The sequence below is a fragment of the Myiozetetes cayanensis genome, unplaced genomic scaffold, assembly GCF_022539395.1.
Source record: "Myiozetetes cayanensis isolate MyiCay16 unplaced genomic scaffold, myiCay2020 scf1, whole genome shotgun sequence".
NCBI classification, from domain to species: Eukaryota; Metazoa; Chordata; class Aves; order Passeriformes; family Tyrannidae; genus Myiozetetes; species Myiozetetes cayanensis.
This window is the reverse complement of record NW_026086604.1, coordinates 22,059,785-22,085,643: the sequence shown is the minus strand read 5'-3', so window position 1 is coordinate 22,085,643 and position 25,859 is coordinate 22,059,785. Positions and strand designations below refer to the sequence as shown.

The 25,859-nt window shown below is 40.2% G+C and overlaps 2 protein-coding genes across 5 annotated transcripts in view; one reads left to right on the top strand and one right to left on the bottom strand.

The window, feature by feature from the left end:
* Nucleotides 1-439: 439 nt before the first annotated feature.
* INTS8 (integrator complex subunit 8) lies at nt 440-24,184 on the top strand. 2 transcript variants are annotated; one of them, XM_050312756.1, is made up of 27 exons: nt 440-654; nt 1,902-2,076; nt 5,702-5,842; nt 6,271-6,342; nt 7,479-7,530; nt 7,759-7,941; nt 8,475-8,582; nt 9,234-9,389; nt 9,877-9,977; nt 10,319-10,460; nt 12,306-12,376; nt 12,515-12,690; nt 13,561-13,694; nt 14,324-14,434; nt 15,021-15,222; nt 15,776-15,897; nt 16,473-16,657; nt 18,086-18,119; nt 18,789-18,845; nt 18,929-18,990; nt 20,066-20,184; nt 21,996-22,099; nt 22,617-22,667; nt 23,328-23,401; nt 23,483-23,547; nt 23,641-23,684; nt 23,971-24,184. In XM_050312756.1, exons 1-27 carry the CDS (start codon nt 525-527, stop codon nt 24,085-24,087), a joined length of 2,988 nt encoding a protein of 995 aa, XP_050168713.1. In that variant the 5' UTR covers nt 440-524; the 3' UTR covers nt 24,088-24,184. The 2 variants fall into 2 exon arrangements, with proteins under 2 accessions (XP_050168713.1, XP_050168723.1); XM_050312766.1 differs by lacking the exons at nt 440-654; nt 1,902-2,076; nt 5,702-5,842 and having other exon boundaries at nt 6,291-6,353.
* The window catches only part of CCNE2 (cyclin E2), a 13,771-nt gene continuing 12,085 nt past the window's right edge, over nt 24,174-25,859 (bottom strand). For all 3 annotated transcript variants that reach the window (XM_050312777.1, XM_050312794.1, XM_050312785.1), the window contains exon 12: nt 24,174-25,490. In XM_050312777.1, the coding sequence (XP_050168734.1) occupies nt 25,389-25,490 (102 nt within the window). In that variant the 3' untranslated portion in view covers nt 24,174-25,388. The remainder of the gene's footprint in view (nt 25,491-25,859) is intronic.

Sequence of the window (25,859 nt, the reverse complement as noted above, 5' to 3'; positions counted from 1 at the left end):
TGCCCATGGCAGCAGGGTTGGGACTAGATGATCTTTAGGGTCCCCTTAACATTCTGTGATTGTATGATTCGAATCTGCCCTTCTCCATGGATCAAGGGTTTAATTTCTTTGCCCTTTCATGAAGCATTAGGGCGTGCATGGGCATGAGGACTGGAGGGTGAGCCGTTTATCGGCCTGAGGGCTCGCAGGGGATGCCCTTGCTGAGACAGGGCCACGGCGGACACGCAGACGGAGGGACGGCGGGGGATGACGGGGGATGTGCATCCCACCAGTGTCTTCGGAGAGACAGCCGCCGATTTCGTAGGGAAGTCAGGCTGCTCTCCCCTACACAGGTCCCCGCGGGGTGTGTGGGCGGCGCGCACCCGCGCACCCACGGCGGCTCAGGCGGGGCCCGCGCTGCCTCACAGGCGCCATGTTCGCGCCCCGCCTCCCGGGGGCGGTGCCGGCCGCCATCTTCTGCCGCCGTCGGGAGCCGCGGGGGCCGCGCCGGCTTTGCGGGACTGCCTGCGGGGCCCGCGGCCGCGATGAGCGCGGAGGCGGCGGACCGGGAAGCCGCCACCTCCAGCCGGCCATGTACCCCACCGCAGACCTCGTGGTTCGAGTTCGTGCTGGAGGAGGCGCTGCTGGAGCAGCACCTGCAGAAGCCCTCTCCCGGTGCGTGCCTCGCTGGCCTCTGGCGCGGCCCGGCCCCGCTCCCCGGCTCCTCCCGGGGCAGGATCGCTCGCAGGGGCTCTGAGGTGGCGGTGGGTGCGAAAGGCTCTGCGGCGGTGCCGGGGTAGCCGGGGGCAGAGGGAACCGGGCACTGCCCGCGACTCTGCAGCAGCACTTGGCGCAAGCCATAACGCGTTTGTTTTCTCGCTTTACGTTGTCTTTATTATTTAGGAACTTCATTTCTTTGTCCTTCCTGTCCGGTAGATCGCTTTTGCTGTCGCAGATCTGAATTTTGCTGCGGAAGTGTTATCAGGTTGTTTATTTGTACGATGGGAAGTGCTGTTTGTGAACATCATTACAGTTTGCAGCTGGTTTTCTCCCATTAGAGTCTTGCTAATGCTGGGAGCTGGAGTCCACCTAAAGGTTGAGTGCTGAAATTGCTCTCTGGACCTGAAATAAATAGAAATCTAGTCTGATGTGGTATAAGACAGCGACCGTATTTAAAAACAGCTGATCTTTTGACGTTTATGGGTGATAATCATGTTTTCCAGTACCTGAATTCTATGAGGAGGTGGAGGAAACAGGAGAACCTGGGCCATTATTGCCCCTACAAAAAGTAAATTTAAGCATAGTCAAGCTTAGATCTTATACTCTATATTACAATTAAGTAAATTTTTAATATTTCTTTTATGCTTCACAGAGTTCAGTGCGAGTGTAATAGTACTGTTTGGCTTTTTTTTTCAAAATAGCTCAAAGGTATTGGAGAGGCTATCTTATTGTAAGGGAGAGATTAGGGTGGGGGTTTTGTTGGTTTTTAATCAATCTGAAAGTATTTTCTGAATGTATTCAGAAGTACCAACAGTTGGTTGTAAATGTATTTTAAATACAAAAGATAATTACAAGTGTATATATATATTTTTTTTTACAATAGCCAAACTGTGATTTCATTATGCAGTGTTTATTTTCAGTAGATGCAAGTACTGAAACATAATTAATACAAAATAGTGAAAATAAAAAAAATTGTGAGAGTGTGGTTACCATGGTCAAGTAAACTTGAAGATTAAGGAAAGATATGTTAATAGTCTGATTTGAATCATCATAAGCAGGACACCCTTGGGGATTAGAAGCTACTAGGTGACAATGTCAGCAGTATAAATGACAAGAATATAGGAACCCCGTTCATAGCTGCAAAGAAAAGAATAATTTCTGGGTTTACAGAGAGTTTGAGGAGTGGCTGTGGTTTTTTGCAGATCCACCACCTGTGCAGCTGATTGTTCAGTTCTTGGAACAAGCTTCAAAACCATCAGTGAATGAACAAAACCAAGTCCAGCCACCACCTGATAACAAAAGAAACCGCATTTTAAAACTTCTCGCTCTCAAAGTTGCTGCTCATCTGAAGTGGGATTTGGATGTGTTAGAGAAAAGGTATAGTCTGTACATGTTCATGCTGAAATTACTGAATTGAAGTGGCTTGAAATCTTTATTTTAACAAATGGAAATCTGTCTTGCCTTCTCTGACAGTATCTTCCTTACATTAAGAAGAGTCTGGGGTATGACAGTTGAAATAATTTGATTTTACCTATAAGTTAGGAAAGGGATTTGATAAAGGCAATATCTCTGAGCAAATCAATATTGTTTATAATTTAGAGAGGAAAAGTATTGTGTCTTAGACGTTAGATGTATACATATAAACTGCATAAGTATGAATTGGAGGTTATATTTTCTTCAGTGACAAAGCTAGGTTAAGTTTCCTTATTCTGACATACTTGAAGTTGGAGGTCTTGCTCCAGTTTTGTTGAAGAACTCCATATATTTGCAGACTAGATCACTGAACTGACTGGTTTAAATAGACAAACTCCACCTTTGGATTTTTTTAACCCAAATAATTTCATCTGTGAAATGGTCTGAGCTAGAACAGTTAGGAACTCCTTCACTCTGGCAGTGCTAAGCACATCAGGGAGCTGTGCTTCACAGAATGGGTCAGGTTGGAAGGGACCACAGTGGGTCAGCTGGTCCAACCTCTCTGCTCAGGCAAAGGTCATCCTAGAGCACATGGCACAGGATTGTGTCCAGATGGTTCTTGAATATTTTCAGTGAGGGAGACTCCACAACCTCTCTGGGCAATCTGTTACAGTGCACCCTCACCCACAGAGTAAAGAAGTTGTTTCTCATGTTCAGGTGGAGCTCCCGGCGCAACAGTTTCTGCCCCTTGCCTCTTGTCCTATTGCTTGGCACCACCCAGAGGAGCCTGGCTCCTTCCTCTTGACACTCTCCCTTCAGATACTTACAGACATTGATGAGTCTCTTAGGGCTGAGCAGGCCCAGCTCTCTCAGCCTTTCCTCATAAGAGAGATGCTCCAGTCCCTTCATCATCTTTGTTGCCCTCTGCTGGACCCAGTCCAGGAGCTCCGTGTCTCTCGTGTACTGAGAAGCTCACAACTGAACACTGCTCCAGATGGGGCCTTGTTACTGATGTGTTTGAAGAAGTCCTTGACATCTTTGGCCAGATTTAATTCCAGATGGGCCTTGACCTTCCTTGTCTCATTTCTGCTTATTCTGACAGCCTCTCTATATTAACTCCAGGTGGTCTGACACTGCCTCCATCTCTTGTGTATTTCCTGCTTACACTTGAGTCATGGCAGGATTCTTTATTCATCCCCACAGGTCTCTTGTCCCCTTTGCCCGTAATGCAATGTAAAATCTTATGGGGGCAATGCTTTCCCCAGTTCTATCTTGCATAGATTGTAGCATCATTTAGGCTGAAAACGAGTTTTAAGACCATTAACCTGACAATGTCAAGTCCACCACTAAACCATGTCCCTAAGTGCCACACCTACATGTCATTTAAATACCTTCAGGGTATGATGGTGAATCAACCACTTCCCTGGGTAGCCTGTTCCAATGGCTGACCACCCTTTTGGTAAAGTAGTTTTTCTTAATATCCAATCTAAACCTCCCATGGCACAACTCAAGGCCATTTCCTCTGTCTCTTGTTACTTGGGGGAAGAGACTGACAACCCCTTTGCTACAGCCTCTTTCAGGTAGTTGTAGAGAGTGATAAGGTTCCCCTGAGCCTTCTCCAGGCTAAACTCCCTCAGCTTCTTCAGCTGCTCCTCACAGGACTATTGTTACAGACCCTTCACTACTTTTGTTGCCTTCTCTGGGCTTGCTCCAGCACCTCAATGCCCTTCCTGTAATGAGGGGCCCAGAACTGGACACAGCACTCGAGGTGCGGCCTCACCAGTGCCAAGTACAGGGAGACAATCACTGCCCTGGTCCTGCTGGCCACACTATTCCTGATCCAGGCCAGGATGCCATTGGCCTTGGCCACGTGGGCACACTGCTAGATCACGTTCAGCTGCTGTTGACAAGCACCCCCAGGTCTTTTTCTGCCACTTTCCAGTGTCTTTCCTTCTCTCCTTCCAACCTGGAGCGCTGCATGAAGTTGTTGTGACCCAAATGCAGTACCTACCACCTTGCCTTGTTGAAGCTTTGACAGTTGGCCTTGGGCCATCGATCCAGCCTGTTCAGATCCCTTGGCAGAGCCTTCCGACCCTCCAGTAGATCAAACACCTCCACCCAACTTAGTGTCAGCTGCAAACTAACTGAAGGTGCACTGATCCCCATGTCCAGGTCATTGATAAAGACATTAAGCAAAACATTTGGCTTGCAGACACCTTGGAAGAAGAAAGGATTTCATTAGGTAAAAGTTACAATGACTATCAGTGTGTTAAAGTTTCTTTAAAAAAAATCGTGTTATATTGCCATAGTTCTCTTGAGTTGTTCTGAGAGTCATGTTCTTTATTATGTTATATAGATTTTTTTCTTATTTCAGAGGCATTTTGGAAAAAGAAAAAAACAAACAAAAAAAACCAAATTACTAGTAGGGCTTTTTTTCTTCCTGTGTACTTCTGCTTGTATTTCTTATTTGTATTATATTATTTTTTTCAGTAATGTGCTGTAATGAACAGTAAAAAGGCTTTGAATGACATATCTTTAATTTTTGCCTATGAAGTTCTCTTATTACACTCATGCACATAATATTTTGTGTTTTGTTAGGATATGTCATATTTGTCCGCCTTAGTGAAGTGTTGTGGGGCAGGATTACTGCTTTCCAAAGTACCTTTTCAAGATACTGCACAGCTGCATAGAGTGAACAGAAACCTTTTATTGTGATTAGTTGTGAAAATATTATATAAACAAAAGTATCTGCTATACAGTAGGGGTGTTTTATGTATACTTTACCTTTAAAAACAGTTGTATTTGTATGTATACAAGAGAGCTTTTTTTGTCTGTGTTCCTTCCTGCAGGAGGAATTTATTTTGAAGTAGATTCATGGTGTATTTTCTGTCAATTAGTACCTTTCTTCCTAAAACACAGGTATAATATTGATTCAAAAATCAGCCTACTGTATGACACTATTGGGCTGATTTTTGGTTTTGATAGGATTGTTTTGTCCATCTCTGGTGGTTTTTTTGAGAACCAGTCTGAAGTAATTTCAGCTACTAATTTATTATCTATACAGATTAGAGTTCTTGTTCTGTTAGCTTATGAAGCCTAAGATTGTTTTTAATTAAGAAGCAGGCTTTTGTTTTTTAACTGATTGTACCCAAAGCCTCAGTCATGGTAGTTAAAAGGAATAAAATAATGCCTTGAGCCAAGCTTTTTTCCTAAAACTTATGCTGTTGTAAACAATTGAATGGTGTTCTACTTTTTCCAATGAAAACAAGATTCCTGGACCTCACATAGTAAAAACAGCATTTGTTAGTTTAAAAGGGTAGCTTGATGACAGACCTGGAGTCTGATATAACACAAAACCTAAAATGTGTTCAACAGAAGTCCCGGTTTTAGCTGTTAAAAGTGTATTTTGACTGGTTGTTTTCAGTACTGGTTGTGAAGAATGCAGATTTTTCATATAAGCTGAGGTACATCCACAGGGTGTTAAGTCATAATATAGTACTGAATAGTAGTGTGTATTATTTAACATCCCAAAAGTAGATTTACTGTATGAAGTATATGATTCTCTCTCTCTTTTTTGTTTTCGTAATAGCTTGTCTGTTCCTGTATTGAACATGCTGCTGAATGAACTGCTGTGTATCAGCAAAGTTCCCCCAGGAACTAAACATGTGGATGTAGACCTGTCCAGCTTACCCCCAACCACTGCAATGGCAATAGTGCTTTACAACAGATGGTAAACTACTTTTTGGCAATAATCGAAAATCATGATAGAACAAAGCAGTGTTTTCTTTTATCAATGTACTTGTATGTAGAAGGAAAAAGAATCTCAAATTACTAATAATATTGTGGTCTGTAGGTGGGTTATAGTGAGGAGCTGATTTGAAAACTATTGAAAAGAGCTGGGGTTTTTTTTCCCTAAAAGATAGTCAAGGTGATGTTTTGAACTGTCACCTCATAAGTATAAAAATCTTACTAGTCTTTTAGCTTTTTATGGACATAAGAGCATTTCTTCACTACTAGATGTGCTGTTGAGTAGAGGATATATTCTAATGGTGTAATGTATCTGAAATTATAAACTGCTATTATTAAGAGGCCTGTAAACTGCTTTTTACAATTCTGAGACTAATGCTGTTCTTTCCTTAATTTTTTCCTCCTACGTAGGGCCATAAGGACCATTGTTCAAAGTAGTTTTCCTGTAAAGCAAGTGAAACCTGGTCCGCCTCAGTTAAACGTGTAAGTTACAGGTATAATTTATTTGCATTTCATGGGTATTTTATGATCAGGAATTTAATTTCTAAGTGGATTAAATCATGTTAGTTAGTTAAAATAGCTGGAAGAAACATGGAAAACTTACGTTTATTTCAAGTATATTCTTATTTTCCTATCAGATATGGTTAATACATATATGTACTTGTCTGTTGTTCCACTCTTTTAATATTATAATCTCTGTGACTTTGTGGCAGCGTGAAAAACCATGGAAGAAAGGGAGATGACAATTTGCCTTGGCAGAATGCTTATTGTGTAGTTTATACAGGGTATATTTCTTGCATCCCTTTTTGACTTCTGTGATCTTGCTTAACGTAGTTGTTTCATTATACCGATTCAACACATTGTGTATGATAATCTGAGAAATAATGAAGGGGATTTTTTTTCACTTCATTAGGCAGTAATTTGTAATTTTAAATCAGTTTTGCATTCTAGAAGCTGTGTGCCTTTAGTTACAGCTTGTCCTTGGAATTTACTTTTATAAGTATAAATTTATAAATATAAATTTCTCCAAAAGTTGATATTATCTTGGTGGTACTTTCCATGTGTTATATGTTAAATTTTTGAGAGAGTCTGTTGAATATGTTGTTTAAAAATACCATTGCTACTTACTTTACTATAAATTTTGTATTTTCATATATGTATCAGCGTCTTATGCTGAATCAAAAAGTTCTATATGGGGAAATATTTAAAAATACTTTTAATTTTTATGTAAACATGTGATCATACTTCTTCCCCTGACACATATTTGAGAAGATTTGAATAATGAAGCTTCAAGAGACTTGAGTCTGTGGAAGCTGATATCTTCGCGATTGTTTTGCTAATATTTTGCTGATGTTAGCAGTCTGATTTAAAAAAAAAAAAAGGCAACATAAACTTTAGAACTTCCATTTTATTGAACCACCTTCTCATGCAAAACTATCATCATTATAGAATTCTATGTTTCAGATACAGATAGATAAAAATAATCAGTAGTCCTGCATAATGATGTTTAAAATACGATTAACCAAAACTTAGTATGAACAAATGTTGTAATCTAGAACATGAAGTGAACTAACATGCAGGTCTGCTTTATAATTGAGATCTTCACCTCTATTTTGCAGGATGAACCAGATGCAGCAAGAAAAGGAGCTAACTGAAAATATTTTGAAAGTGGTGAGAGACTTTTCTTGTCTTATTTTTGCTTGAATTTACATGTGTAAGAATTTCTTTATTGTACAAGAAATATAGAAGCAGATATTACATGACAACAGGACAGTTGTATAAGGACTGTTTGTTTTTCTATCCTTCTAGTGTATTGTTACATTTCTAGTGTTAACTTAAACCCAGAATTAAACTCAAACCCAAGAAGTTAATTCTTTTAATGTGTTTGAATTGTTACAGTTGAAAGAGCAGGCTGCTGATTCCATCCTGGTCCTAGAAGGAGCACTAAAATTAAACAAAGATCTTTATGTCCATACTATAAGAACTCTGGATTTATTGGCCATGGAACCTGGTATGGTGAATGGAGAAACAGAGAGTTCCACAGCTGGACTGAAAATCAGTGCAGAGGAGATACAGTGCCAGGTAGCTCACATTGTGTGCTAAAGCTTTCAATTTATGTCAGTTTCTTTAGACAAAGTGTCAAGTAATGATTTTGATGCAAATTGCAGTGTTTTCTATTAATGTTCCTTTGGGTTTTTGTTTTGGTTTGGGTTTTTTTTGTAATGCAATGAGATATTAATGGCTTCATTTTTACATTATTAGATCTTTTTTCAACACTAAATATTGTGGCTTCCCCTCCAGCCTCTCAGTTTCATTCCTCCTCTGTCCCCCAAGCAAACCATTGTATGACAGGACAGCTTATTGCATTGCTTTCAGTGATTATGTGGAAATCATTCTGTAATTTTGTAATGCTTGTGCAGAATTGCTCAGACTGAGACTGCAGTTAAAGAAAAAGCAGTTGAAGTATGTGGGGAAAGGAGTGAAGTGTATGTTGGTACCTTTAGATAAAACTAGGAATAGTTTAAAGTACATGCAATGTTTGAGCTGAAATACTTGACTTTAAAAAATTATCTAAATACCCAAGACAATGCAGTTTATATCAGTGCTGTTTGCAGGTTTGCTATGATTTGGGTGCCATCTATTTCCAACAAGGATCGACAAATGTAGCTGTTCATGAAAAGGCTAAAGAAAAGTTTTTCAAAACAAAGGAGTTGATTGCAAAGGTAACAAGTGTTCTATTAGCATGTATATTCAACTCTTCTATAAAAACCTTGTCTAAATTATTGCTTCCTTCTTTAGCAATTTTATAACTGTTAATGGTACACAGAGTTTTGAAAGAAACTCCATGAGGTTTTGACAGCAGCTTTTATTGTTTTGGGTTTTTTTTCACATTATGCCTGGTTTGAAATTATATGAATTGGTTGCAGTATATTGCTGCTTTGTTCTTTTACACAAAGGTGTATTGATGCAAGAAATGCAAAAATAACATCTCCAGTGCTAATAGTAGCTTGACTAAACTGTACATTCTGTGTCCATTGTGGTGATGTATTTTTGATGAAGGTAACCATATGGCACTTCTTACCCTTTTTTTTAATCTGTATTTCCCTCAGAAATCAGATTGTCTGTGTTCTAAGAACCTTTCAGAAATACATTTTAATTTATAAGTAAGGTATGCTTCCTTTTTTATTTTGCTTCATATTTATATCTCCAAAATCGTGGAACTCTGATTTTTATTTAAATAAAATGTGTACATGCACATTCTTTTGTTGTTTTGCTGTTAATTGGGGAAATTGTGAGTCTCTGTTTGTGTTTCTGAATTACACATGTTTCATAATTCTTTGGCCACTAAGATCTGATGAACTCTTGCTTTTCAGAATGGCTCATCATCCCTTCATTTTACCATAGATGAAGAACGGTTAGCTGGGTATTGTCAAGCTTGTGAAGTTCTTACCTCATCTTCTAATGATGCATCTCAGCAGGCAACTCCATATAGTCAAATCCACAGCTGTATGAAATCTGGCAACTATCAGGTAGGATGCTTAAGTAAGCCCACCAATATTTGAAGGGGTTTTTTTGTCATTCCATGTGGATGATTCCACCTGAACTGAAAGGGATTTTGATAAATGTTAATGTTACAGTTAACCATTAACATACTGTTTAAAAAACACCACAAGTTTAGGAATTTAAGTTAATGTGGTACATACAAGCTTAAAATACTTTGGACTCTATACAATGTGAATAATTCCTGCCAGCTGAGGTGTGGAATTTTCAGGTAGACTCTAATTCACTGGGTTTCAGGGAATATTGCTGCTGAGATATGCAAGTTTGTTTTGATTTTTGTTTACTTTCTTTGATTTTTCTGATGATAGAGAACTTTTGTTGTCATTTGATCCTTTCTGGTTGTTTAATTTTAGTAATATGGGGTGCAAGCTGTTTCTGTTAGTTTGATCGTTTTTACTAGATAGAAAGTTTCTTTTACATCTTGCACTGATTATTCCAACTATGTTTGTTTTACAGGACATAGTGAAGATATTCCTTGAAGATAACCTAACCCTCAGTTTACCTGAACAGTTCAGGCAATCAGTGTTGAGAGAACTCTTCCAAAAAGCTCAGCAAGGGTGAGACATTAAATAATGATCTGTTCAATCGTGATGAAAAGCAATTTTCATTAGTTATGTTTTTCATGGAAAGTACGCAAAATATTTTAACAACAAATTACTTACATCCAAGAAACTTCAGCCTTCATTTCTGTTAGCCAATAGTCTTAACTACATCTTCCAACTAAGGAGTAACTGTGTGATGTATCTCACTGTGGCCATTTATGGAAAAAACTTAATGAGCATTAGCACTTCATTTTACCCCTTTACTGATTTTTTTTTCTTCTAATTTTTTTTTACCTGCTGTGATATCCACTCTTTGTCAGAGATGTTCTGTGATGTTCAGTTTTGTGTTCATGCAGGAACGATGCTCTGGATGAAGTCTGTTTCAAAGTCTGCGTGTGCAACACGGTGTGTGACGTATTGCAAGGACGAATAATTGATATTCAGTTTTGTCAGCTGTTCCTGAAACCCAGCAAAGAGAAAATAGACTTCCTTCTGGAGGTAAAAGATTCATCTGAAATTACAAGGGAAAATGGTATTTAGTGAGTTACCTCTTTCCTCATACAACTGTATTATTGTTGCAAGTAATGCTCAAATTTCTGAAGCAGACAAAGGTAACTTCTCAAACATTATCCAGCTTGTTTGCAGTTAGTACAATTAAACTCAGTATCAATCTTGTATCTATGTCCATAGCTCTGTTTCCATCCATTGGGGAAGAACTGATGGGGAGTTGTTGCTTCAGCTTGGATTTGAAATTGCTGCTATTCCTTACATGGTTAAATTATATAGAGATGTGTTGAATAGCTGGTTTCATGGAAAAAAGAATCAAATTCTCCAGGACACAGAGAGTAGAACTAGAAGTATCAGTTGAAGAGGACCCCTGTTTCCTCACCAGCTTTGTTGTAAAAGTTAGCATGTCATGAAATCATCCTGAGTTACTGTATGTGTGAGACCTAGACAGTTACCCTTGCTGAAACTTTCTATAAAACTATTCTTGCTCAAACTAAACTTAATCCTTTTGTTGCTTTGCTGTTTTTTTAGTATCTTTTCTTAATGTGAGCATTGTTTTTGCTTGTCTCTTAAAGCACGTGGTAAAAAATGACTGACAGCACTCTACTGCAGAGCAAGTGAAAGCTCTTCCATCAGCTGCTCATATTAGGACTGAAACATATCTCAAAAAAAAAAAATTCTCTCAAGCTGTCAGTTAAATTCAGCTATCTAGTTATCTTTAACTGCTGCTTCAAAAAAAAAATCCTAGTGAATCTTACTGTTTTTACTTATAGCAATGTTTCATTTTTAATTCATGCACTCATGATCTTAGGAGGCTGACTGATAATGTGGCACTTTCCATCAGCACACCTATTTACCAAAGGAATAGGAAAAAGGAATGTGAATTGTGTCTGAGGGAAGGTCACAGCTGTCTGAAACGTCCTGCCTTGTGTACGTGTTGACAGAAATTCTGATGCACGTTGTTTTATCAGGTTTATCAGTGTTTATCAAGTTTTATCAGGTTTCCTCAGAGATTCTCTTTTATTTCTAACATGTGCACTGAGATTTCTTTATGAAGCTTTGTCAGTCAAATCTTATTTTAATTTTGTTGGCTTATAAGCAGCGCTTTGAACACTGGTCTCATCTCTACAATGAGGATAACAGAGTCATGACAGGGTTACACAGACCAAAACAGAAATACTGCTTCCAACTGAATTATGGTAATCCCCCTGCAAAGCTGCACTTGGTTCCCCACCCAACAGCACTCAATAAAATTCAAAAACTGCACTACTAAGCAACATCTACAGACAGGCCAAAAGAATTGGGATTGTTCAGATTGGAAAAGAAAAGACTCCAGGGAAACCTTAGAGCACCTTCCAGTACCTAAAGGAGATTACAGGATAGCTGGAGAGGGATTTTTTTGCAGAGACACGGAGGGACAGGACAAGGGGTAATAGGTACAAACTGAAAGAAGCAGGTTTACATTAAAAATTGGGAAGAAATTCTTTACTGTGATGGTGGTGAGGCACTAGCACAGGTTGCCCAGAGTAGCTGGGGATGCCCCATGCATGGAAGTGTTCTAGGCCAAGTTGGGTTGGCATTTGAGCAACCTAGTCTAGTGGAAGGTGTCCCTGACCATGGTATGGAGTTTGGAACGGAATGATCTTTAAGGTCTCTTCCAATCCAGACCATTCCATGATTCTGTGATAACTTTGTTGCCTCCCCTGAGAAAGAGATTTACTGGCTGATACTTTGTGAGACAGAAAGCTGGTTAGTAACAGTGCTAACAGTGTCTGTAACTATGTATTTTAGGCATACAAAGGGAACTGCTTAATTTTTTTCTACTTTGTTTCTCAGGTTTGTTCTGGGTCAATAAATTTGGAAAATGCTTCTGAAGCATTGAAGAGAAAAATGGCAGCATTTCTCAAGTATGTACCCATGATAAGATAACATGAATTAACACTTTGTAAACAATGTAAAAAAGCACAATAGATACCTTGAGAACTTATGACTGGAAAAATAAACACCACCTTCTTGCTCATGTATTAACTTTTTTATTTGTTTAGAAACTTGTGTTTGGGCATGGAAGATCTTCAGTTTGTCTTTATGATCTCATCTCATGAGCTGTTCATAAAACTGCTGAAAGATGACGAACGGAAGCTGCTCGTTGATCAAATGCGGAAGAGATCTCCTCGAATCAACCTGTGCACAAAACCTGTGACTTCTTTTTATGATATCCCAGGTAATTTTCGCAGCATTTCTATTAGCTTCGAAGCACACAGTGCCCTGTTTCCATGCTTGAGGTTACTAAGTGCAGGTCTGTTCTCAAAAGAGTTTAGAGAGAATGCTTTTTGAGAGAATACTTCCCATTGTTAGTTCTGCATGTCCTACTTGTGCAAGAAGGTGGCTGTTGCTTGTATCTCAAGTGACTATAATAGATAAGCTCAAATGAATGTGCCCCAGGTGACCAAGGGGGAGAGGTGTGGTGTTGATTTGAACCAAATGTAGCAGCAGTTCCCAGAAACAGAACCCTGTGTCTGGACTTCTGCACTAATGTGCATGTGCATGTGACTGTGTGGTAAGCTGGACCAAGAGTATCATCTGAATGAGTTTTTAAACCTACCAAAGTAAAACACAGATCTTTTCAACCAGTTCATTTCCCAGCTGTAGCTGGCTGGCTGTGCAGCTGCCCAAGTTAAAGCTAACACAGAACATGTGAGGTGGTGACTGGAGCTGGGAAGAACTTACCTTGTCAGCTCTAATGCAGTCTTGCAATGACTTGAGCCAGTTGAGAAAATGCATATTTTCACTAAGGCAGTATAGGAACCCCTTTTTAATGCAGTTCTTAAAGGTATTGCTTTACTGTAGCAAGGGTACTCATCGCTGCTGGAGTCAGAAAAGGGGGCATTGCAAGCAACCCTTTAGGTCAGGGATCTGGGAATCCTGGAAACAAGGTGTTTGTGGAATGGCACAAAAGGATAGACCAGGCCTATGCAAGCATTGATGTGTCTGCTGTTCTTACTGTGTTATGATTGAAGTGTTATATGCTAAAGACATAGAAGTATCTCCACTGAGAAGAAATGTACTGGAGACCTGGCTGCTTTTCTTCCAGCTTCTGCAAGCGTCAATATTGGCCAGCTTGAACATCAGCTCATACTGTCAGTAGATCCTTGGAGGATTCGCCAGATCTTAATCGAGCTGCATGGTATGACTTCAGAACGCCAATTCTGGACAATTTCAAATAAGGTAACTTGTTTCATGTGGTTATTAATCAGTCCTTGAATTACAGTCTCTAGGTGTCATACTGCAGTGAACAGTAAACATTGTCTCATAGATCCTCAGAATGGTTTATCTTTTCCATCTCTGCATAGTGGTAGTTTAATAAGAATGATGATACACATCTAAACTCACATTCTGTAAAAGTATCACAACAAAACCTGTAACTTTTGTTTTAAGGAAATACTGTCTGCAGCTCAAGCTTTCCTTGTGAGAAAAGACATTTTTGTACCTTTTGCTTTCAGTGTTCTGACTAGTTAGCAACATTGTTTTAGCTCAAATTTCTGTCATTAAAGGTGGGAACAGGAGAAAGGAAGATTTTCTTTGTTGCTTTTTAAGTTAAGCTCTCTTGTCTTTTATTTTGGTTTCCCCTCCCCCATAATTTTGGTTATTCAGAGTGTGAACAAAGGGTATCCAGCTGTTTTTATTGTATTTCTACATGAGCAATACATTACTTGTGATTAGATGTAAAGACAAAATAGTTGGCTGTTTAGATGGCAATCATTTTCAGTATTTGGGGCTTGTTTATAATGTTTTAAGCAGTGATGTGAATTCTAAAACTTGTTTCTGTGCAAATGTCCTATGCGTTTCTCTCCCAGTGGGAAGTACCAACTGTTTACGGCAATGTTATTTTAGGAATCAAAGACAGTCTGACTAGGGATTTGGTCTACATCCTGATGGCAAAGGGACTGCACTGCTGTGCAATTAAGGTGAGCAAACCATCTGAGGTTACTGGCTAGTTTGGACAATTGAATCTTAACAAAACAAAAATATGGAAAGCCCTTTTTGAGGAAAAAAACTGAAAAATTAAGAGGTGAGGGAGGTGGTATAACAAGCTCTGTGTGTTGTATTTGTGTCTCTCAAAGTTCCATCAGCAGAGCAAAGGTAGTGGCTTTCCAGTGAATTGAACCTGGAGATAATTTTGTTCATATAAAGTTTTGATTATGCTGATTTGACTTACTGATATGAAGTGCTGTTCTTTTGGCTAAGTGTTTTACATAAGGAATTTATTGGAATGCTGTTTTATTTTCCTTGTAATTGACAAGTTTGCTAAACTGCAACTAAACCAAAATTCTTTTGCTTAGGCTTCTTGTTTTGTTTGAGAAATCTGGAACTGTTAAGTGTAAGCAAGTCTAAAGGATTCATAAATAGTCATTGTGAGATACTTGAGCAGTGCTGATGCTAATGGATGCCAAGGGTGGTTCAGCCAGGATGGACCTAAACAGCACTTTAGCTCTTAGTATATTCCCTTATGAATCCACTAAGTATCATTAATGCATATAATTTTTATTGCAGGATTTTGTCCACGCAAAACAGCTTTTTGCTGCTTGCTTGGAGCTTGTGACAGAGTTTTCTCCAAAGCTCCGTCAAGTCATGCTGAATGAAATGCTACTTTTGGACATTTACACCCATGAAGCTGGACCTGGTGCTTCTGGAGAACGTCCTCCTTCTGATCTTATAAGCAGGGTCCGAGGATATTTGGAAATGAGAGTACCTGGTAAGTGTATCTCTGCCTTTCCTGGGATGCAGTGAAGAACAAACCTTGAGAGAAGAGGAAAAAACCCACAACAAAATAAAACAACTTTGTATTGCAGACTTACCATTTAGATGTATGCATGGAAAACCAGCAGTGACTGTGACACTGGTTTTAGTAAGTCTTTAAAAGTTTGATTCATTTTTAGAAGTTGGAAATGAGAGCAGCCTCACGATGCCTGCACATTGCTAAACATTGCCAGTTTCTGTTTAGTGCCACTTGAAGGACTTGAACAGGACAAACATATCTGCACTTTTACCTAAGAAGTTTTGCTAGTTGTTTAAGCTTTCTTCAGGGTTTCATCCCGAGGGAGTAATGTAATACTGTTGTGGTTAGAGGAAACTCTTGTTGCTCCTGATTTCCAGAGATGAGGTCTCTTTTAGGGGCTAAGCATCGTGTTTTCTGTGAGAGCAGTGGAACAGAAATGGCTAATTAGAGGGAATAAAGTTTGCTTGTTTTCATATAGCACTGTTTTCTCAAAAACAAAAAGTTAAGCAAAGAATCCATTTTCTTTTAGATATTCCTCTTCGACAAGTTATAGCTGAAGAATGTGTTGCCTTCCTGTTAAACTGGTGTGAGAATGAGTATTTGACCATGCAGGTTCCCTTACCTCTGGTTCAGACCAATCCTTACGTGAAGGTAATGAGTGCTCAGTCTCAAAGCTTGCTCAGACTGTGATTGACTTTTTTCCTGTTGAAGTCTTTTGTACTTTTCAAAGCATGTACCCTTCTGCTCAAGAATGTAGGGCCTTGTGACTGTAATGAATTAAGTCTGAGGTAGGAGAAAGCAGGGCTAAGCAGCAGGTGTGTTTTGTGGTTGACAATGTTTTTGTATAACGTTGTGCCAGTTGCAGTTCAGATTAACTGTTATAAGAAAGTGAAGTGAGTTCTAGAGAGCCAGTCTCTGTAAAACTGTATTTTGTAGGTTAAAACTGTAGGGTAGGTATTTTGTTGGGTAAAACTGTATTTTAGGTTTTATGCAATATATTGTTTTCAGGAGCAAGTAGGGAAGCCAATGAAGGGGAAAACGGTCTGGTTAATTCCTATCTTCCAGCTTCTTCATCAATGTTCTCTGCTGCAAAGTTTAGTGATACTGCTTTGTAGTTTGTAACTTCAAATCAGTTGCTTAGCTGTTTTAAACAGCACTAATTCCTTTGCTGCAGTCAATATGCAGAGAAACCGTAGTCACTGTATTTTTTTCCTTGCATTGCATAGCTGGGCCAGTTGCTGGCTGCTACATGCAAAGAACTTCCAGGTCCCAAAGAAAGTAGACGCACAGCTAAAGACCTCTGGGAAGTTGTTGTACAGATCTGCAGTGTATCCAACCAGCACAAACGGGGGAATGATGGCAGAGTGAGTTTGATAAAACACAGGGAGTCTACACTGGGCATCATGTACAGGTATGTTTTTCTAAAATTATTTTTAAAGATGGTTTGAATTCTGTGTTTGATTCCACGTTCCCTTCAAAAATTGTCTGAATTCCACTATCTGAGTGGTGGGAGCAGCTAAAGATCTCTTGTAAACACCCTGTCCACTGTGGGAGTTGGGTATTAGTGGTGATGTGTTGGCTTTCATTTCTCAGAGGCAGAAAAGGAGTGTGTGGGATTCAGGTCACCATGCAGACACTGATGTATGTATACTTATGCTCCCATTATAACCAATGTAGATCTGCCAGTAAAGTCAATGGCATCTGTAGGGCAGTTATCTGATGGGCTGGAAGTGTCTGCTTTGCATGAAATAGAATTTTTCTGAATCAGTTAAATACTTGTATAACTGTTCTAAACATGTAGCTCACAGCTCTACTTTGCTTCTGAGTCTAAACCTAATGTTATTCAGTTTTGAAATGAAGTTATGGTTCAGCTAAGCTCCTGGGAAGAGGAATATTCTTGATCAGAGTAATGTCATTGTCAGCCACCTGAGCACTGCCAGCCTTAGCCTGAACTGAGTGAGTGATTCAGGACGCTCTGATTTGTCTTCTGTGTTCGCAGCCTATTCTGAAGTCCCAGCCTGATTATGAGCTGTCTAATACAGTACATTTTGGAATGTATGATTATGTTGAACAGCTTTCCATGTTAAACACATGGAAAGGTGTCCCTGCCAAACTTTTGACTGTTTCTTTGCCGTCCTTGAGCCAGTCAGGTTACTGTGTGCCTCGGGGACAGCTGCTTTTGCTTACGCTGCTGTGGGACGCATGTACGAGGGTACGTGCGTGCTGTAGGTTTCATTTGTATACTCTGGCAGGCAAAGGGAAGCAGTCAGGTGTACTCCAGGTTACTGAACCTCTTGTGACCCCTCTGTTTCAAACAGTAAAGTGCAGCTGTTTTTGTTATGGAAGGGAAGCAGTGAAACCTTTTCTAAACAGGCTGTGCTTGTCTGGATTGTCATATGGTGACAACGTCTGATGCGCATGACAAGGAAATCAATGTACATTATAAGTGATCACTGTGTACTCTCTTTTGTAAGTCTGTAGGTCATTATTGCAGTCCTAGCTTAGGGAATGACAGTACACTTCAGTTGCTTTCCATTTTAGATTCAGTGGTTGACTTACTACAAGGTAATTTTCTTTCGTGCCTTTTTTAGCTCGATGAAATATCATACCCTTTATTTAAATGTTTTAAATGTAGAAGTAAAGCTTGCTAACTGTATTAAAAGTGAATGAGTTGTTGAGTGTTTTCACTTATATACCCTGTGTTTGTAAACTTAGAGGTGAAGGGGTATTTTGGAAGATGGAGAATTTGCTCTACTGACTCTGTTTCTAGTGGTTGAAGTTTGCATATGTTCTTTGTTGTGGATGATTACTTACATGGGTATTTGTGTCCCTAATTTAGGAGTGAATTGTTGTCTTTCATCAAAAAGCTTCGGGTAAGTCACAATGGTGTTGAGAACGTGTTTGCAACCAGAACTTACTTTTGATATAATGTTTTTCTGGACTTGTCCTGTTAAACTCCAGAAAATCTAACAGATATATAGGTGTTCTGTAGAGCTGAAAAACCTCTGAATGTATTACAATACCTGGCATACAGCAGTGTGGAATAGCTGGTAAAAAAAATTATCCTGAATTGTGACAGTAGAAACCTGTTAACGTTGGGAGTACATTTTATTGCGGCTGTCACAAAGCAAAGCATTCCTTTTGGAGGGAGAAGGAAACTGCTAAATGCATTATATAAAAGCAGCAGAAATAAGAAGAAGGGAAATTGTTTAAAACTTGTGGGGTTGTAAATGCATATAAAGTTGTAGTATGCCCTGCTTGAGTTTAAGGTTTAGGCAGTAGCTACAGAAACAACATAAAGGTGCGTAAAGCCAAAGCAGAGTTTATACCCTAGGAGTTACTGGGAAAATCTGAAGTAATTAAAAACTTCCTGTAGAAACTTTCTTACAGTATCCTTGTGTTGTAGGTCTCCTAACAAAATATTTCCCTCTTTGAATAGGGAATTGTAATGGTGTCAGAACCTTTTACATAGTTTTAAAGCTTAGGGAAGAAAGTGGAATTTGGTTGGTTCATGGGAATGCTCTTTTTTTTCCCCCCTACAGGAACCACTGGTTTTAACCACAATATTGTCCTTGTTTGTCAAACTTCATAATGTTCGGGTTAGTATATATCAAAAAAATCTTTCTTGGTTTTCTTGAAATGTTTCTTGTTGTAATTTCTCTTACCATCTATCTTTCCTTAGGAAGACATTGTGAATGATATTGCAGCAGAGCACATTTCCATCTGGCCTTCGTCCATCCCCAAGTAAGATGATGATTGAAAATACAGTTTTCAAAATATGCATTTATGTAATGGGTTTGGTTCCAGTTCCTGTGTGTTGTGTGATTTCTGCCATGTAAGAGCAGCACTGCCCCCATTATGTCCATGGGAAGTTTGGTCTTCTTGCATGGATCGTTTTGCTCCTAATTTGATGTTCCTAATGGAGATATGGAGAAGAAGAAAGAGAAGAAACTGAGGGGCATTTTGCTGTTTGCTCTATTAAGCTGTATGTAACTATGTGAACTGTATAATACTTTAATAGGAAATGACTCATGTTTTTTGAGATATGTTTCAGTAATAGCCAAGATATGAAGTGGCAAATGCTATATATCGATTTGTTCTGGTTGGATTGTGTTTCTCCAGTGAAGTTTAGAGGCTCTGTGGAGGTGGAACCTCATAGTCTGTTCTGGATTCCATGTATGCACTGGAAAAAGTTACTCTTGTGAGAGTGTGTGGTGCACAGTGGGGTTCATTTGTCTGTAGCTGGTCTGACTGCACAGTCTCGTTACTGATGTAGGCTTCAGTATATACTATAAGATCAAGCAGAAGAAAGGTGTTTTCATTGTTACCAGAATTCAGTAGGAAGGTGAAAACCTTCCGTATTTTTAAAAATGGAGATTCCATATAAACTTTGGGAAAGGCTGCCTAGTGTACCAAACCATTCCCAGCCTTTCTTGCTGAGCTGTTTCCATAGTTCTCCAGAGATTGCTGTCTCTGGCCATTCACGCAAGTGATGGGATAAATTTACAGCAGTTTCAGATGTTGTCTTCAAACTTCTTGAAACTGAACATATCTGCACAGAATCTTTTCATGGTGTCACCCACTTACGAAGTTCTGACTTTTTGCCCAAGGCTGTGAAGGATAGATTTGTTCTGTCGGATTTACTGTATTGGAACAAATCAACAGTAGCTTTAGTCAACACTAAATCTTTTCTGGAGTTATGTTTGCTTGGCACTTAATGCAGGGTGCTTTGGACTTCAGCCAGATAGGAAATCAGATTAGTGGTTAAAAATACTGAAGCAATCATTTAGGAATTACTTTTCTGTCTTCTTTCCTTTAGTCTTCAATCAGTGGACTTCGAAGCTGTAGCTGTTACAGTAAAAGAACTGGTCAGCTATGCATTGACTATCAATGCAAACAACCACTTCTGGTTAATTATTCAGGCAGATATTTATTTCGGTAAGTGAAACCAACGTCTGCTTTTAGCATGTGTGTAGGGGTACCTTGCTGCTCTGGGTTTTGCTTGACATAATCCTCCTTGTATTTTCTCTTATGAAAAATAAGTTAAAGTGACACATGAGGTTAAAATCTTCAGAGGTTATAGTGTAGGTGTGTTTGGGAGATTGTCTAAGCCCACAGAGAATGAGCTTCCAATGGGTCATGCAGACTTGCTTTTAGAGTAAGAGGAACTTCAACAGTTCACTTTCAATTTACTTTTCTAGTGTTGTTGATTCTTGAGTGGTGTAATTGTGGAAACCCCTGACAACTGAGTGTTTTGTAAGTGAATGGAAAGTTGTGAACAGTGGTTGCTTTTAAATTTGGAGATCAGCTTTGCTGGAGCAGAGGGGAGAGGATCTGTATTTTATATAGAGAAGTCTCTAGCTTTGTAAAAGAGGAAGCATGAACTCCTGGTCTGGTATTGGTTGTGATGGGAAACACTTTCCTGTCATTCTGTCCTCATCTGCCACTTCCCCAGTATTTATTCTTGCTCCTCAGCTGGGAGCAGCAGCAGAACTAAGACAATACAAACAGTTTCAGGTTCTGGGCACCATGACAAAGTACCCAGACAACGCCAGGGCAGCAGTTGCCTGGGGAAAACTTGCCCAGTCTGTGTGATACCATGCTCTGTTAAATTATTCCCCAGTCTAGAGTCAGTTCCTGGGGCTTGCTTTATAGTGTGAGTAAATAGAGCAGAGGGGTGGGTGCAGAAGAATGAACTTCTAAAGACAACCAGACAGGTAGGGTACTGCCTGTTGTGTGTGTTAGAGAAGGACATGGCCATAGCCAAACTCAAAGGTAGAGCAACATTTCTTCCACTTAAATTATCTGTTGAAACCACTTTAGTGAAATTCAGCTTTCAAACCTGATTGTTCTTTTCTGGCCATAAAATAATATTTTCTGTGCCTCTGGCATCTACTTGCCAGTGCTTTGGGCTATTGCACCGTCAAGCTGCAAGTTTCCAAATCTCTTCTTGGACGGGAAGGATGTCTGTGGTGTCCAGTATAAGATGTAGTGCCAAAATGCAAGTCTGTTGCTCCCAGAGGAGACCCATTTGTCTGGAAGATGCTTTATAATCCTTGGGGTGTGGGGAGGGGTCTAATCCAGTGTTCAGTGCTGTCACTTTATACATGGGAGAATGATTCAGGGTTATAAACTGGCAGTTTATTGCTTGTACAGAGTGCAGCAGCAGCCCAGAAGGAGATGTTATGTAGGGAGCCTCAGATCTGGTACCTGTAAGAACAGTGGTTGGAGCACTCCTGGCGTGTGCCAGGTCTGTATTTCAGCAGCAATGTGGACAAGCTGCTCCTGCCACAGAGCCCCTGGAGGTCTTACCCTCAGTTCAGGAAGAGCTGGGAGTAGAATTGGTGCTGAACCATGAGAGGCCTGTGGTGGCATCAGCTGTTCCTCTCACTGCACCAGCTAAACTCCTTTACTACCAGTGTGTGTGTAAGTTCACTGAAGGCAAACTTCCTTTCCAGTCTTAGTGCTGATGGATTGAAGATCAACTACCAGAAAAAATTAAAAGTAATTTTCAAAAGGCAGAATTTCCCCTGTGATACTCGTTTTCCTGATTATGTCATTTCCCATCCATCCATCCCCTTTACCACCTCCTGTGTGTCCATGCTTTTTAAATGATGGTACGCAAGTCACTTCCCCAGTAGAATTCAGTTATGAAATACACGTGTCTGATTAATTCTGTAAACAATTGATCTGAGCACTAAGTAACTGCTGTATTTTTTAAGACCTTATTTTGCTTTTTTCCATGGCAGCAACAAATCAGTATTCAGCAGCCCTTCACTATTACCTACAGGCAGGAGCTGTATGCTCGGACTTCTTCAACAAGGTGGTGCCACCAGATGTGTACACAGACCAGGTGAGTTAAAGTGGGATTTAGATTTACAAAAATCCCTGTTTGGATTTAGTCAGCATCCTGATTCTGCGTAGAGACAAAACTGTTCATCACACACACATTCCTGTAGCCTCTGGGGTTTTATTATCAGTGCTTTTGGTGCTGGTATCGCATGGATGGAGCCTGCTTGTTTCCAGCCATATCACAGGCACAGTGCTGGTCCCACCCACCAGGCCTTTCCTGGGGGTGGCAGGATGTAAAGGTGAAGTTTTTTGCCAGACCAGGGCCTGGCTGCCTCACACAAACACAGGGTGCTGTTCCTCAGCACACACTGACCCCTGGGACATCTCCAAAGTGATGAACGCTCAGTTGATCAGTGGATGTGCTAAAACCCAAGAGTTGTTAGGGGGCTTAAAAGAATGTAAATAACTATTTAGCTGGTCCCTTGCATTAAAAAAAAAAAAAAATCATAAAAATTGCTGTTTGTGTTCCAAAACGAGCATTTCAGAACTTGTGTTTTGTGTTTTTAACCTTTCTGTAGGTGATAAAAAGAATGATCAAGTGCTGCTCTTTACTAAACTGTCACACCCAGGTGAGAGGTGAAACATGGCATTAAGTAAAATATTTTTTTAATATTTTGATAACAAGGGGGGAAAACTTTTTTAAAAAGAAAGGCTAAATCCAACTTTCCTTGGAAATGCAATCTGCAGTAAAGTAGATTTTGTTGTTACCTTTGCTTCTAGGACACACAAAGGACTGAAATTACTGAGTAAATAAACATATATTTGCAAATGTTCTAAAAAGTAGAAATAGTCTGTGAGTGTTTTGGCCTACTTTTCTCGTATAATACAGATGGGTTTTTTAGAGAAACAGTACAGTAGCTGTGGGGTGATGTTGGGAACCTGGCCTTGATCTTCCTGGTAACCACATGTGGCTGGTGCTGTTCAGGGGCATCCTTCATTCTCCAAGAAGTAACAAAGCTTATATTAGGCTCTGATTTAAAAGCTATTAAATGCATTTAGAAACCTAGAAGCCAAATCAGTCCCCTTCAGATCTGAGTAAATTCCTCTTAGCTATTGCTGCTGTTGATGTGTCAGAATAAGCCCTATTCAGGTGCTCTGAATTTGCTTGCTGTGGAAACAAAGACTAGATTACTCATCCCAGTGCCTCTCTGGACCTAAAGTGTTGTGTGGAAGGTTTCAGTGTGGGGGGAATTCAGGCTGTCAGAATCACTGAGAGTCTTTCCTTACAGGTTGCTATTTTGTGCCAGTTCCTCAGAGAAGTTGACTACAAAACTGCGTTTAAGGCACTGCAGGAACAGAACAGGTAAATGTTACAACGAAGCTTATTGATACATAAACCCAGCATGTGAATGTGCCAGTTAACCTAACCTGCCTTGTCTTTCAGTCATGATGCCATGGATTCTTACTATGAATACATCTGGGATGTCACCATCTTGGAGTATTTGACGTGTATCCTTTTGCTGGAATGCCACTCATACTGGATGTTCATGGCTGGAATAAGTCTGTTTCCTCTCTAAGTGATTTTTCTTGACTGGCCCTCAGATCTGCACCACAAACGAGGCGAGACAGACAAGCGGCAGATAGCAGTAAGTTAAACTGGGGTGGTCAGGGTGCTGGGATTTCTTTAGAGCGTCTTTCACTCCCTGAAACCACATTTAAAAAGAATTGCCACTTCCAGTTTTAATTTTGTCACACAGTTCTTTTAGAGTCTGTGTGCTCATGTGAAGCTGTGCTCTAAAGTTGTAGGGATGAGGGGGGGCAGGGCACCTTAGAGAAATAAATCACCCATGGAACTAGTGCTGAAAATGCCTTGAAATGAAACAGCTTTACTGGAAGGCCTTTTGCTAATGGTGTCTCCTCTTTTGTTTCAAGATAAAAGCCATTGGCCAGACAGAGCTGAATGCCAGTAATCCTGAGGAAGTCCTACAGCTTGCTGCACAGAGAAGGAAAAAGAAGTTTCTTCAAGCAATGGCAAAACTTTACTTCTAGGCTAATGCTGGAAGACTACTATAAAACATGTAAAAGTGAAAAAAAATCTTTCAAGACTTTATTATTTTTAAAAACACATTTAAATTTTTATACAACATTTACAGTCTAGTATCTTTCTTCTTAGAAATAGATGAAATCTTATAATAAACCCCTTATTTTTACAAACTGTACAGAAGGCTGGAAGCAACTTCAGCTAGTTCTACAATGGCTTGTTTGAAGAAGACATGAATTCAAGTTTGTCAAGTTGGTGTGAGTGTAATGTGGATGTGGGTGGCACCTGATGCTCTAGTGCAGCTTCAGGGGCTGCTTGGTGTCATGTCCCTGGGTGTGAGGCACAGGTAGGAGCATCATGAAAGAGGGAGGACTGATACCCATCTTTCCCAGTACTGCCCTTCATCACAGAAGTGACTCAGAGGTAGTGAATATTCCAAGAAAACACAGTAGTTAATGCTGTTTATAAAACACTGATAACTTCTAGCTCCACAGTTTAAAATACTGTTCCTATGAGGGGAGTGGGTGTAGAGTACCTGCAGCTCACTTTATTCCATACCTTCTCCAGTTCTCAGTATGTTCTTTTTGCGAGTTGGTGGCTGGGTCATATAGGACAGAACTCCTTCCTTCCAGGACTGTACTTCCAGTTATGGTTACTTGAGCAGCAGGTCCTTTGCTGATACTCTTACCTGAGGTCAGTGATAACATTAAACCCAAAGTTTTTGGCAGGCTTAAATGGCTGCGAAAATTTATCAGCCGCCTGTGGAGCTGGAATTGGATACAAGGCTGGCTACACTGTACTGCACCGGTCGTGTGGTTTCAGATATAAACTGCTTACCCCCAGGCCTCTGTAATACTGCACCTGAGCTGGGGGACTGACAGGCACTGACCTCTGACCTTACCAAAAGAAAAAGAACAAGTCACAAAGAGGTAATCGGTACAAGCTGTCAATAACTTCTCCTGCACATCTAGCCCAAATTAAAGCAACTGTGACACGTAAGCTGAGTGGACAAATTTTGCCACTAGGCCCTGTTAAAAAAGTTCTTGAAATTAATAAGTTAGGAATAGTGAGAAGTAACTAAGTCATGTCAGAATGGACCAAGGTGGTCCAGGCTCCTGTGACAGCAGGGTGGAATGCTCAGTTGAATCCTTTTTGTCAGGTCTCAAGGATGATGCTGGTCTGTTTCCATCTGCTGCATCTTTTACTGCCAAAGTCTTGAACAGCAGTAAAGAACATGAGTCACCTTTAGTGTGGTCTTGTTCTGAAGCACCAAGTCCTGTTTCTGAATCTCTTGATATTTGACTGTATTTCATTTCTTCTCTGTGCTTTTGGGAGGGGTTATTATCCCACCTGTCGACACGGGCGATAACTGACCTGGGGCAGTGGACACTGCTCCACTGTTCACTTCTTCCTGTGAGTGGGGGAAGAGGACACCAGTTAATACCCGTCACAAGGTCTGCTCTTTTGTATCACAGGTCAGCGGCACCACTACCTCACACCACTCGTACAATTCAAGTACTCCAGAGTTAGGATACTGAGTAAAGCCAAGGTGACATCACACAACAAAGATTATCATCTTAGGAACACCTCTCCAGTACTGCCAATCCAAGTGTTTGCTCATGGCCTGGGAATGCTACAGTAAAACATACACTGTTTACAGCATCAGTGGTGGTTGGGCACCTCTGACCACGCTGGCTGCAGGGAGCCAGGCCAGGTGTGAGCAGGGAGAAGGGATGTGTAGTGCACCCTCAGCTGTCTGAGCTGCACATCCACAGACCAC

What these genes read in the sequence shown, in the direction of transcription:
- INTS8 (XM_050312756.1), top strand. Translation starts at nt 525, where the DNA reads ATGAGCGCGGAGGCGGCGGACCGGGAAGCCGCCACCTCCAGCCGGCCA. An exon ending in GGTCCGCCTCAGTTAAACGT is followed by an intron (nt 6,343 to 7,478) that starts GTAAGTTACAGG and finishes TCTATTTTGCAG; the next exon opens with GATGAACCAGATGCAGCAAG. An exon ending in TTCTTTTTATGATATCCCAG is followed by an intron (nt 12,691 to 13,560) that starts GTAATTTTCGCA and finishes CTTTTCTTCCAG; the next exon opens with CTTCTGCAAGCGTCAATATT.